The sequence below is a fragment of the Microtus pennsylvanicus genome, chromosome 1 (assembly GCF_037038515.1).
Source record: "Microtus pennsylvanicus isolate mMicPen1 chromosome 1, mMicPen1.hap1, whole genome shotgun sequence".
Taxonomy (NCBI): domain Eukaryota; kingdom Metazoa; phylum Chordata; class Mammalia; order Rodentia; family Cricetidae; genus Microtus; species Microtus pennsylvanicus.
This window is the reverse complement of record NC_134579.1, coordinates 50999437-51011873: the sequence shown is the minus strand read 5'-3', so window position 1 is coordinate 51011873 and position 12437 is coordinate 50999437. Positions and strand designations below refer to the sequence as shown.

At 40.1% G+C, this 12437-nt stretch overlaps 1 protein-coding gene across 1 annotated transcript in view; it reads right to left on the bottom strand.

The window, feature by feature from the left end:
- Nucleotides 1–4473: 4473 nt before the first annotated feature.
- Nucleotides 4474–12437, bottom strand: part of Myh15 (myosin heavy chain 15) — a 128413-nt gene continuing 120449 nt past the window's right edge. The window contains exons 39-41 of the mRNA XM_075945110.1: nucleotides 8561–8656; nucleotides 6182–6316; nucleotides 4474–4488 (exon numbers count right to left, since the gene is read on the bottom strand). Coding sequence (XP_075801225.1) covers nucleotides 4474–4488; nucleotides 6182–6316; nucleotides 8561–8656 — 246 coding nt within the window. The remainder of the gene's footprint in view (nucleotides 4489–6181; nucleotides 6317–8560; nucleotides 8657–12437) is intronic.

Below are 12437 nucleotides of genomic sequence, written 5' to 3'. Positions count from 1 at the left end.
CTATTTCCCACACCTGCTGGCCCTTCTCCAGCTTAGTCTGTTTGGTGCTGCTAAAAGCTGCAGTATCTTTGTGAGTTATTTTATTCCAACCACCATAATTAAAATAAATTAAATTGCTTGTTAGGAAATTTTACTAACAAATAAAGGGATACCTTGAAATGCTATAGTCATGAGTCAGCTTGAAAGACTTTTGACTTTAGGAACAGAATTGGAACTGAAAATGACTCCTATAAAACTGAGGTCTAATTTGCTAAAGACAGGAATCTAAGTGCCAGGTGGCTCAAGTGCTGAAATGGCCCTTGAAGATCTGTGCACAACTCGCAGTAAATACAAGTTGCCTGGTGTCAGCAGCTCTGCCTCCAGGACCTTGTCCTCATCCCATCATTTCCTTGAGAAGGCCTGAGGTGTTCTGGAGTTAACCTGCATTCCATGCCCCTTCCATGGGTTTCTTTGTTGATCTTCACCTGTCACCAACAATTGCCCACCCCAACCCCTGAGGAATGGGATTATGGCTAGAGTGGCTTCTAGAGGAGGTATTTTACTAGTTCTTACCCTGTGTTTTGCACAATAGGGAGCCTAGTCCCCTTGCTTGTTACTGGGCAAAGCAGTAAGAGATAGATGCCCCCTTGTAGTCTAACTTGTCTTCAAATGAAACCTCTTGCCAAATTCAATGATATGCAGTATCATATGCAGTTTAAGAAGGTTAGGTAATTAGAAGTCTTTGTAACAGGGGCCAACAGGAAACACACAAATCATTAAACTACAGTATGAGATCAGAAGGCAGAGCATTCATCTCTTCAACAGACCAGAGGACCTGAGCCAGGGGCAAGCTGAAACTTAAAGTCACAGGACATCACAAGCAGTTCCCAAAATATACAATGAGGGGTCGTATAAAAGTCACTGCCTGCTAGGTCAGTGGCCTTCAGTGTGAGGAATCAACCAAACCAAGGTGACCTTAAAGGGAAAGAACTGGAAGAAGAAATACCCAATGGAACTCCAGGCTGAGGGCAAAGACAACAGATGCCTTGATGGTGTCCATTGCAGTAAGACTCTCTGTCAGTTAGTAGAATGGGTTCTGGTTCTGGGGAGCAGTCTGAAGACATAGAGTAAAAACTGCAGAAGAATATTTCCCAGAAAATAACAATGTTTACCATTATTAATGATTTAATAATTATTATTAATCAATCAATATTTTATACTTCTGTAGATGGGCTGAGACTATATTTGGAGCTCTTTTCCTAAATCCCACAAAGTGTAGCCTACTGGTGACCCTGGTTGTAGCTTCTGATGCAATGCTTCGTGTGCTTTGTGGTTTTCTTTTTCCTTTTTGTTCCTTTTCTATCATTCTAGTTTTAAAAGCCCTCAACTTTGAGTGTGTACAAGGGGCCACATCTCAAGGAGAAAAAGCAGAGCTTCCCTTGAGAAGTGATGTTAAGGTTTTGACCGAGAACCTAGAAGAAAATATGTTGCTATGAACTGATTCAAAATCTAACTATTGGTGAGAACAAGTGGAGCTCACATCAGGGAAAAGGTGATGGACCATAGCCCAAGACTGAAAAGGCTGATGTAATAGGATATTTTGCTCTTCCTGTATATCCACGGTTACTTCAGCTTAGCCAAGTAGATTTAGCATGGTTAGTTAGTACTGGGGCTCTCAGACGGCAGAAATGTCAGCATCTGTAAGAAGCTCTGGGAACAGCCTCATCATCTCAAGGGGTGACTCATCTGGAATTGAGCAATACTTGGAAACACCAGGCCAGCAAAGCTGGTGCTGCTGGCCATGATAAATGCTTATCTGATGGACATATTGGTAATTAGCCCTCTTATGGGCTCAGATTTGGATACACATTTTATGTAGGGAGAGAAGATAGGCCAGCTTCTGGTGATGTTCGAAAGTCCCTTAAATTTTATATTTTTCTTTTTTTTTGAAATTATAATATGATTACAACATTTCTCACTTCCCTTTCCTCCCTCAAATCCTCTTTTATAACCCTGCTTTCTCTCTTTAAATCTGTAGCCTCTTTTTCATTAATTGATGTTGCATGGATACATTGTGTGTGTATGTGTGTGTGTGTGTGTGTGTGTGTGTACATGATTTGAGTGAAAACAAGTGTCTAATGTGAATGGCTATTAAGTTACCACTGAAACCAGGCTATCTGTGACCTAGTCAAGATTTTAAGTGTGTAGTTGATGAGAGAAAAAGCAAACTCTGAAATGTGACGTGATCGCCAGATGGTCCATTTTTTTTTTCTATCAACAAACATAAGGTTTAGAGTCTCGTACTTTGTATTTGGTTTGTTCAATCTTAAGTGTTTATACTGCAGTGTGTGACAGTGTTCATAAACACCAATATCAAAAATTAAAAAAAAAATACTAAAGCCCCTGTGTAAAGCAAAGCTCCGGTGAGATAATGTTTACATTTCTTAGTGATCTTGGCTCCTTTTACTTACATTTTTTCTCAATTGAGAGATTTTAATAAATGGATGGTTAACAGCAAATTGAACTTGGATGTCTTTGAGACTGGAGAGATGAAGCAATAGTGAAGATCACTTCTGCTCTTCTAGAAGACTGCAGTCTGGTCCCCAGCACCCACGTTAGACCCAGCGACCTCCTCTGGAGTCTGCAGGCTCTCATGCTGTGTGCCAAACACTCATAGACAAACAGAAGCACACAGAAGAGTAAATCTTTTTTTAAAAAATGGATGCACAGTCTCTAGCTGAAGACTCTGATACTCTGATTTTCCTGAATGGTGTGTAAAGTGTGGAAGACATTGTCGCGAATGGTGTGTAAGTTTAGAGAAACAGTAAGTTGTCAGATTTTTTAGGATTGACAGGGTGAAACACAAAACCTCTACTTTCAGCTTGAAGATGAAGACATATTTCTTAAAATGGAATATTAGCTTAGTACTTCATAATTCAAAATTTATTTTTACATAAGCACTTAAAAATTACTACAAAATATTTCTGTTACGTGTTACCTGGTTAGCGTTTTCTTACAGGGTTGTAATCAATAGTGAGCTTACTGTTTTAGACTCAGCACAATAGGCTTACTAACACCTTACCCAATGACTCCTCAGACCCCTCTCCCTCATATCTCAACACTCTAATTTGGTGTACCGTGCTTTGCATGACCTTGACATTCAGAAAAATCAGCCAACCATGACCACTGACCTCCTGCCACCTCAAACACAGGCTGCAGGTCAGATGGAATGAGAAGTCTGATTGATTGGAAAGGAGGAAATGTTCCTAGGGATTCATGAAGAATGCTGATTTCAAAAGGACATAGGACAAAGTGAAGAGAGAGTTCTAAGAACTACTGAGATTTTCTCTAAACCATAAGAGACAATTTTAAACACCAAAGCCCATATGCCGAGGATTCCACACAAGACCAGGCCTTGATCCCTTGGCAGCACTGGAAACCAGAACTGATCTTAAAGCATCCCATGTGAGTGTGGTGGGGTAGAGGAAGAACCACCGAGGATGACAGAGAATAGGATTTATTGTCAGGAGTCACCTTTACACACGGCTGTGAGTTGTTGTGTCTGACATGGCTGTAGTGAGATGCACAGGGATGTTGAGAATAAGGGACAAACTGTTTCCAAACTGTCTTCATCCTTGGCTTCTATGGGAAGGCTGGGTATACCACAGGTGAATCTGGTGCTGGTCACCTTAGAACCACCCACATGCCTGCAAAGTTGAAGGAGACTAGCAGGAGGTAGGAGGGGAAAAGGTCCAGGGTAGCTGATTACTGATAGCTTGCCTTGGGCCTAGGGTAATATTTTTGAGATTATATATTGACCTAATGCATATAAAATAGAAACTACTCCATTTTTACCTACTTAAACTGTTACAGACTTTTCTACCCAACTTTAGCTAGAATCATCCAAGGAACGACATCCTGGAGCGTGCCCCTTCTGCTTAGCTACACAGCCACAACCCGGAATCACACAACCTGTCTCACAGACACGGAACACTGCTATTGTGGCTATAGTGTAGAGTCTACACAGGCAGGTAGCCTACATGTGTCTGATTTACAGGTTCAAAGGGTCTTACTATGGCAATGCCTGCTTCACAGTGCTAAGAGATGTCAATTGTCATCAAGGTATAGGGATGACTCAAGCAAAGTAAGATAACTTCAAAAATCATTCTTTATCATGTACCACACTCCATGGGTTATAGTCTAAGGGTTTCTTCTATGAGTCCTGTGTATGAAGATACAGAAGAAAGAGTAAACATGCCTTCTTTTCTAGTAATCAAAATTGAATCTTACATCCATTTAGTCTTTTTGTGTGAAAGTTTAAAGGAAAAGTCTCATGATATTGAAATCAAAAATCCATCCATCATCCAAGGAGCAATGCTATTCCCTTGGATCAGTACATTTTGCTCATCATCTTTCTAGCTGGCTTTTCATGCCATGTAAATATTTGTTTCTTCAGGACTTTCCTCCATTTGTCGTTTTAGAAAAAGAAACTCCTTAGTCTTCTCGAACCTGCAAAACAGAATGTATGTCAGTGTGTTCTATGCAATTCCTGTGACTGAGAAGTAGACATATGCAGACAAGACCCATGTGAGCTCCTTCCAGAGGGAAACTGACCTTAGTAGCTCTCCTTGGGCTTCCAAGGGAGGCAGCGAATTGAGGCTATTATCTGTCTTGCAGAGCTGACCCTGGTGACTCACCCCAAGGACATGCTCTGTCCCTCTCCATCTCTTTCCCCGCCCCACATGGGGAAAAGATTCTGCAATCTTCACCAGTTTGCTCCTGAAACAATTGCACCAGGAAACCCATTCCCTGTATTGATGGCAGTTGAAGGATTTTAGGCTTTTCTTCTGTGAATGGGGAGCAATTAGTCATCACACTGCCCAGCAAGGTTTTCCTGTTCAGCTCCTGCCAGAAGCAATTTCTACCTCACTTGTTTTATTCATTCTTGGACACAACCATGACAAGGTGAAATTGATGGGTGTATTTTGGAGGCCCTGTAACCTCCTGCAGCTGAGTACAATTGGAGCACATGGGAGGTGCCTCCTTAAGCAAATCCTTCGTATGGCCTTGCTGGGCAGGCTCTGCCCAAGAGACCCTGAATCAGTGGGGTAACACTTCTCCAACTGAGGCCAGCATTCAAGCATTCCCCTAGAGTCCTCCAATTGGACCTTAACCTTGAGACAGCTCTTCATATAGCAATGAGAAATCTCTAGTGCTGCCAATGACTCAAGCTTCTCATACTTACATTTGAGCATCTTCCGTGTAGCCAACTTTTAGCCTCCTTCAACAAGGTCGATATATATTATTAGCAATCCTATCAGCTTACCTCAAGGGACTACTAGTAATTCATTTACCAGGATTGAGATGGTAGGCATACACCAATTGTTGAAAATGAATGAAGGCGCCATCTGTGCTTGACTGTGCTAACTGCTTTTCAGACATTTTAGAAAAGGTAGCTACTATATTATCCAATTTCTTTTAATTCCCTTCTCCTAAAGCCAGAGGTAATGTAAAAGTCGTGTTTCACAGAAAACCTCAGCAAGGAAGCAGAGACTCCTTGGTCCTTCCCAGCATCCATTTCTGAGTTCACTATCACTCATTCTTCCAGTTTCTCATTACAGTGAAGCACTGGCCACCACTTCTGTATTCCAGTGGCCATTCAGCTAACCACAGGGATATGGGAAGATATTTCTGAGCTTTGGGAAAGAACCAGAAGTTGAATGACTGAGCCCTGGAAAGCAAGATCCACAATTTATTGTCATTCCCTGGCTCACTCCTGACCACCTTCCCCCTAGGTCTCAGTTTTGACCTGATACAGAGACATGAGCTTGTCTATTGTGAAAAGAATTTACTCAGAAATTCAAGGTCCATTTGTGCTTTTGAAATCACCTTTGCTGTGTGGATTCCTGAGTATTCTGCATAAATAAATTAAAGGTTGCAGTCTTAGAGCTTACTAGTTAACCTGGGATGAAACATTTGAAAGATAAATAGGATGTCTTTCCAACTTAAACGTTTAGCAGCACTATATTACCTCGACAAATAGAGTTTAATACACAGGGAAAGAATTTTTATTTTAGCTTGTTTTTCTGTTTTTAAAAAATATTTGAAGAAAAAAATCAAGGTTATTTCTTGTTATACTAATCCATGCAATGTTGTGAGCCCTAAAGCAACAGGCTATAAGGTTTCTCAGAGTAGATCTTACCTTTTTTTCAAACTCCTTTACTTTAGCTTTGAGTTTATTGACCTGAGATTCTGCTACCTCTGCCCTCTCCTTGACTTCGTTCAGCTCATATTGCTGCTTCCTATACTTGGAAAGGTATTGATTAGCTTGAGCCTCCTGTAAAAATGGAAAACACAGAAAGTGAGGATGCTGCTAGTCTATCATCATATTCTCTGCTTTGAAATGAGAGACTTACAAATGGAAGGGACATAAACTCAGTTTTAAATGGAATATGTTGTTTCAGTGTAAGACACATAGGTAGGACCTAAGAGTAGGACCGGATGCTGGAGAATTGACTCTGAATTAAAAGCCCTTACAACTCTTCCTGAAGACCTGGGTCTGTTTGCTTGTTTCTTTCTTTTGATATTTTTGAAAGTTTATATATACTGGTGTTTTGTAGGTTGTATCGCGACAATATGAGGTGTGGTACCTCACATGGTCAAATGTTGCTCTTGACTCCTGATTAAAATTCAGAAGCCTAATCCAGAGATTAAGTGCTGGTAAGGTATTAGTATCTGCTGAAATACTCGGTAAAAGTTAGAATGTGAATTAACTACCTTTAAAATAGTGTGTGAGAAGCATCCTTTTGGATATGAGGGTTGTCTCACAGAGTGTTTGAACTTCCAGTGAGTGAAATGTTTAGAAACAACTTGAGGCAATAAATATCAATTAATTCCCACAAGAACAAACATGTGTTTAGATAAAGAATATGAAGATTTGGGAGAACAAATCTTTTTGGACTTCTGACCATTCAAATGAAAACATCTCACTGTTCCACCAAAATAATAGTATTAAATAAAATGACAGCGATTTTAAGTGGTTCTGTTTGTCTTTATTTTATTGTTTGATGGTCAGGGTATATGCTGGAATCCAAATCAGATCTCTGTTTGCTCATTAGCCCCATCTTCCCAATGTCTCAAGCTTTCTTGTTGGCATTTAGGCTCTGTCGGTTTTTGAGGTTTGAAAATTGACTCTTGTTTACCTTATTAGGAAGTGGTCGGCCCATGAAGCCAGATCTAACCTGATTATCACTTAGGAAGAACTCCTGAAGGTTTTGTTACTGGTTTCTCAAGAAATAGGAAGCCATCTTAAGGTTGTTGTTACCAAAATGTCGAGCAGTGGGAAAGGTGAGGATGCCTTTCTGGGTTGGGGATGCCCAGACAAAAGGGCAGCTTGTGCACAAATGAGTTAACATGGAGGACAGCTGCAACTGGGTATTTCTGAATACATGCATGGTAGCTCACAACTACATCTAATCCAGTTTCAGAGGATCTGATGCCCTCTTCTGGCCTATGTAGGCACCAGAAAAGTCATATAAAGATTTACATAAAATCTTTATATAAAAATACATGCAAGCAAAATGCTCATACATTTAAAGAAAAATGAAACCAGGAACTTCTTTTTAAGAGTGAAAACTGAGCTGGGCGGTGGTGGCGCACGCCTTTAATCCCAGCACTCGGGAGGCAGAGGCAGGCGGATCTCTGTGAGTTCGAGACCAGCCTGGTCTACAGAGCTAGTTCCAGGACAGGCTCCAAAGCCACAGAGAAACCCCGTCTCGAAAAAACAAAAAAAAAATAAGAGTGAAAACTGAGACCCATTTTACAGCTGTTATCCCCTGGAAATTCAAAATTGGTGTTCCTTTCCACCACCAAGTACAGGTAGTATAACGTTCACATTTTTGTATACTAAAGCAATCACAATTAATTGGTTTAAAGTCAGAGTCAAATTTTAACCTACCCCTGGCTGTCCTTTGAAATTATGAACCAATGAGTAATTTTTGGGCATAGCACCAAATCAATAGATTCAGAACCCCTCAAAATATTAGTAGGTATAAACTGACACCTTCACGCAGTGCCTAGGCTTTAATATATTACTTTAAGGGCTCTGTGGAATATGGAAAAGGTAAGCTGAGGCCAGTAAAAAGAGATAGGAAAGGAAGATAAGGACATGCCAATGGTAGTGGTTTTCTTTATGTCTTGTCCAGATTCATCAGAAAAATATATGACATATTGTATTGATTGTGTTCACCCAAAGTCTAGAGCTGAAGGAGTCCATGATGAAACCTTGCAAAATTTGCCAGCGCTGCATGACATACTGATTTTATTTGGCTCATTTCTGGTCCTACATAGGCTTGAGTATAGCCACCAGGTGAAGGGAGAGAAGTATGGTTTCTGGAAAGGAAAAGCAACACAATTTTCCTGCCCCACCCCCTCCTATAAGCCACAGTGCTAACTTACATAAATGCAGGGGAAGGGCAGATGTGATGTCCAGATGGCTGTCTCTGCTGAGCTGTTTCCTGAGCTCAGAGCATTAACCAAAAGCAATGGCTGGGAAATCCATGATGCTGCAACTGGCACTTACCGCTGCTTCCATTTGCTGTTTGTAACTCTGCACTTTCAGCTGAAGTTTCTCAGACAGAGCCTGCATCCTATTCAGATTTTTCTTATCTTCTTCTGCCTGAAATGCATAGGCATGCATGGGAAAGTCATTTGAAGGATCCAGCCATGCACACTGAATATATTCTCACATGAGGAAGTAAAGGTTGGGAATTTTTTGTATTATCTGATAACGATGTTTTTAAAACTACATTAATCTCTATTCATCCTAAGTTTTGAAAAAGTAATGAATGGCTCTGCGAAATGGCAACGACTTGTCTCTTGATCTTCACAGCACCCTGCCAGCCTGTATTTAAATGGAAGTCAAGGCCATTAGGTTTGATATATCCTTCAACATTTTCATTCCAGATAAGCTAAACTTGCCTGAGATTGCTTTCTAGGAATAAAACTTAGTATTACAAAAGCTATTTATGTAAAATGGAAAGCCAACTCTGTCAATCCAAGCAATTCAACACCTGAACTTCTGAATTGGTCCTTGGCTTCATGTAATAAACTAGAAAAGCCAAGTTCCTCGAAATTGTGTCATGGGCTCAGCAAAGATGGTGAGGGAAGGTCTACAAGCTGTGTGGATCTCTGTGTGGCCATCATCTTCAACTCTGTCACTGTCTAGACTTGAGCTGGAGAAAGGAGGCATAGTGGAGTGGGCTTCCTCAATAGTTCTTCAGGGAGCCTTTTACATTCTAAAAAAGAGCATGTTGAAGGGACTCTTCATGCTCCTGGCCCTCTTCCCACACCCCTGGAAACACTGGGGTATTTTCATTTCAAAGCTGTTAAACGTCCAAATAAATCAAGTACCTCAATAGGTCTTGTACCCTATAAAGATTTGTCACTTGTATTGGTTTAATAAATACTGATTGGCCAGTAGCCAGGTAGGAAGTATAGGCAGGGTGACCAGAACAGGAGAATTCTGTAAAGAGGAAAGGCTCGGTCTGTAGTCATCACCCAGATGCAGAGGACACAAAATGAGAACAAGACATTGATAAAAGGAACCAAGGCACATAGCTAACACAGACTAATTAAGATGTAAGAATTAGTTAATAAGAAACCATAGAGCCACTAGAGGAGAAAGACACAAACTGCCAGCCAGAACCTTGTTGGTAGCCCACAAGTCTATGGTAAAATATAAGATGATAGGGGTTAAGATATAAGAGTGAGCTGGAAATATGCAAAAGCTATTGGTCAAATAGTATAGCAAACAATATAGTTTCTGTGTGATTATTTCAGAATCTGGGTGGCCAGGAAATGAATGAGTAGACTCCCCCAACAAATGGTGCCAATGTGGACAACTTTATCCACATAAAACCTGAGAGAACTGGGGAAGTAATTCTAGACATAAAAGAGCAGATTTAAGCATGGCTTCCTGGTAGTTACCTTTTCTCGGGTGGGCTCTGTTTGCTAGAGGCAAGCACGTCTCATTTAAGAGGGGCTTCCTGATTCAGCTTTAGCTGCAAATACCTTGTAGCTCTTTTAAGAGCTTAAATGGTGTTTATAAAGATCTAACAGCATGCTTCTTGGTGGTGGCAGGGACCTTGAAACTCCATAGAGTTCTGGCAATAAACATGGCTCCTGCCAGTACTTCTGCCATGAAGCTAGACTTTCAGAAAGCTAAGGAATGGGGTGGATCCACCTATGAAAGTCACGGCTTTAATCCTAGCCATATTGCTTAGCAAATTAAAGACTCATGTGGTCAGAAAAAGAGAGATAGACAGTAAAGATAGAATCAGGCCAAAAAAAAATTCTAAATGGTTTACGGTGTGTTTAAAAATATATGTATGAAATATATATATATATATATATATATATATATATATATATATATATGCTTGGGAGAGAAAAGAAAAAGGATAAAGTCCTTAAAAAAAGCAAAAAAGAAAGAGTAGTAGTGGAATACACCTTTAATCCCAGGACTTGAGAGCCAGAGGCAGAGGGATCTCTATGAGTTCAAGGACAGCCTGGTCGACAGAGTAAGTTCCAGGACAGACAAAAATATATAAAGAAACCTTGTCTTAAAAAAAAAAAGAAAAGAAAAGAAATAGAGCTTAAAATAGAGGCACGTAAAGATGGAAAATGCACAGAGAATCTGGATACTGTATATTATTGTGTTGTCTTCAAATTGTTTGATGGTGAGGAAGGAGCAACAGCTGATAAAAGACATTTGATTATAAATGCTGATATATATTTGAAAATGCCTTGACTTCAAATTTTAAGTCAAAAGATATGTTACTTTGGAGACAAGATTTTGTTTTGTTTCTGCAGGAAATGAGAGGTGGTAGGTTCATTCTGAGTTAAGAAAAATCAGGTTTGATCAAGGCAGACCCCCTGAAAAATCTCCAATAGGAGTAGATGGCTGAGATGATTTAACATTTCAAAGGACCTCTGTTGGAGTTTCCTCTGAGTTCTACATTCAGAAAAGCTTCAAGACTGCTGGCTGAGATGATCAAGCCTCACAGAACACTCCATTCAGGACCTGACCATAATCCTAAATTTTCTTTAGGTCCCCATAAGATTATCAGCACCCCTAATCAGCAGGAAGTAGCCTAGAAAACTATGCCCACATTCTAAAAATGGATTATGAGTGTTTGTCTTTGTTTAGAGTGTTGGTTACAAGTTGTTATGTATAATGGTCAAGAAAAAAAGCTAAACAAAGGAGATTAGATTCAGAGTTCTTGTATTGAAAAGAAAAAAGGGGACGTGTGCTGTGAGACAATGGTCTTATACCCTGTAAAGAATTGTCACTTGTTCAGACTGATATTGAGGTCTTTAATCCATCTGGACTTGAGTTTTGTGCATGGTGATAGATATGGATCTATTTTCATTCTTCTACAGGTTGACATCCAGTTTTGCCAGCACAATTTGTTGAAGATGCTCTCTTTTTTCCATTGTATACTTTTAGCTCCTTTATCGAAAATCAGGTGTTCATAGGTATGTGGGTTAATGTCAGGGTCTTCTATTCGATTCCATTGGTCGACTTCTCTGTTTTTATGCCAATACCAAGCTGTTTTCAATACTGTAGCTCTGTAGTAGAGTTTGAAGTCAGGGATGGTAATGCCTCCAGACGCTCCTTTGTTGTATAAGATTGTTTTGGCTATCCTGGGTTTTTTGTTTTTCCATATAAAGTTTATTATTGTCTTCTCCAGATCTGTGAAGAATTTTGATGGGATTTTGATGGGGATTGCATTGAATCTATAGATTGCTTTTGGTAGAATTGCCATTTTTACTATGTTGATCCTCCCAATCCAGGAGCAAGGAAGATCTTTCCATTTTCTGGTGTCCTCTTCAATTTCTTTCTTCAAAGACTTAAAGTTCTTGTCAAATAGATCTTTCACATCCTTGGTCAGAGTTACCCCAAGATATTTTATGCTATTTGTGGCTATCGTGAAAGGTGATGCTTCTCTAATTTCCCTCTCTGTTTCCTTATCCTTAGTGTATAGGAAGGCCACTGATTTTTTGGAGTTGATCTTGTATCCTGCCACATTACTAAAGGTGTTTATCAGCTGTAAGAGTTCTTTGGTAGATGCTGATTGGCCAGTAGCCACACAGGAAGTTTAGGTGGGGCAACCAGAACAGGGGAACTTTGGGAAGAGGAAAGGCTCAGTCTGCATTCATCACCCAGATGTAGAGGGTATAAGATGAGAATGCCTCACTGACAAAAGGTACCAAGCCAGGTGGCTAATAGACAAAAATTGTGAACTAATTAAGATGTAAGAATTAGTTAATAAGAAGCTTGAGATAATAGGCCAACCAGTTTATAATTAGTGTAGGCCTCTGTGTGTTTCTTTGGGACTGAAAGGCTGCAGAACTGGGCAGGACAGAAACCTCTGTCAACATGAGAGATAGATTTA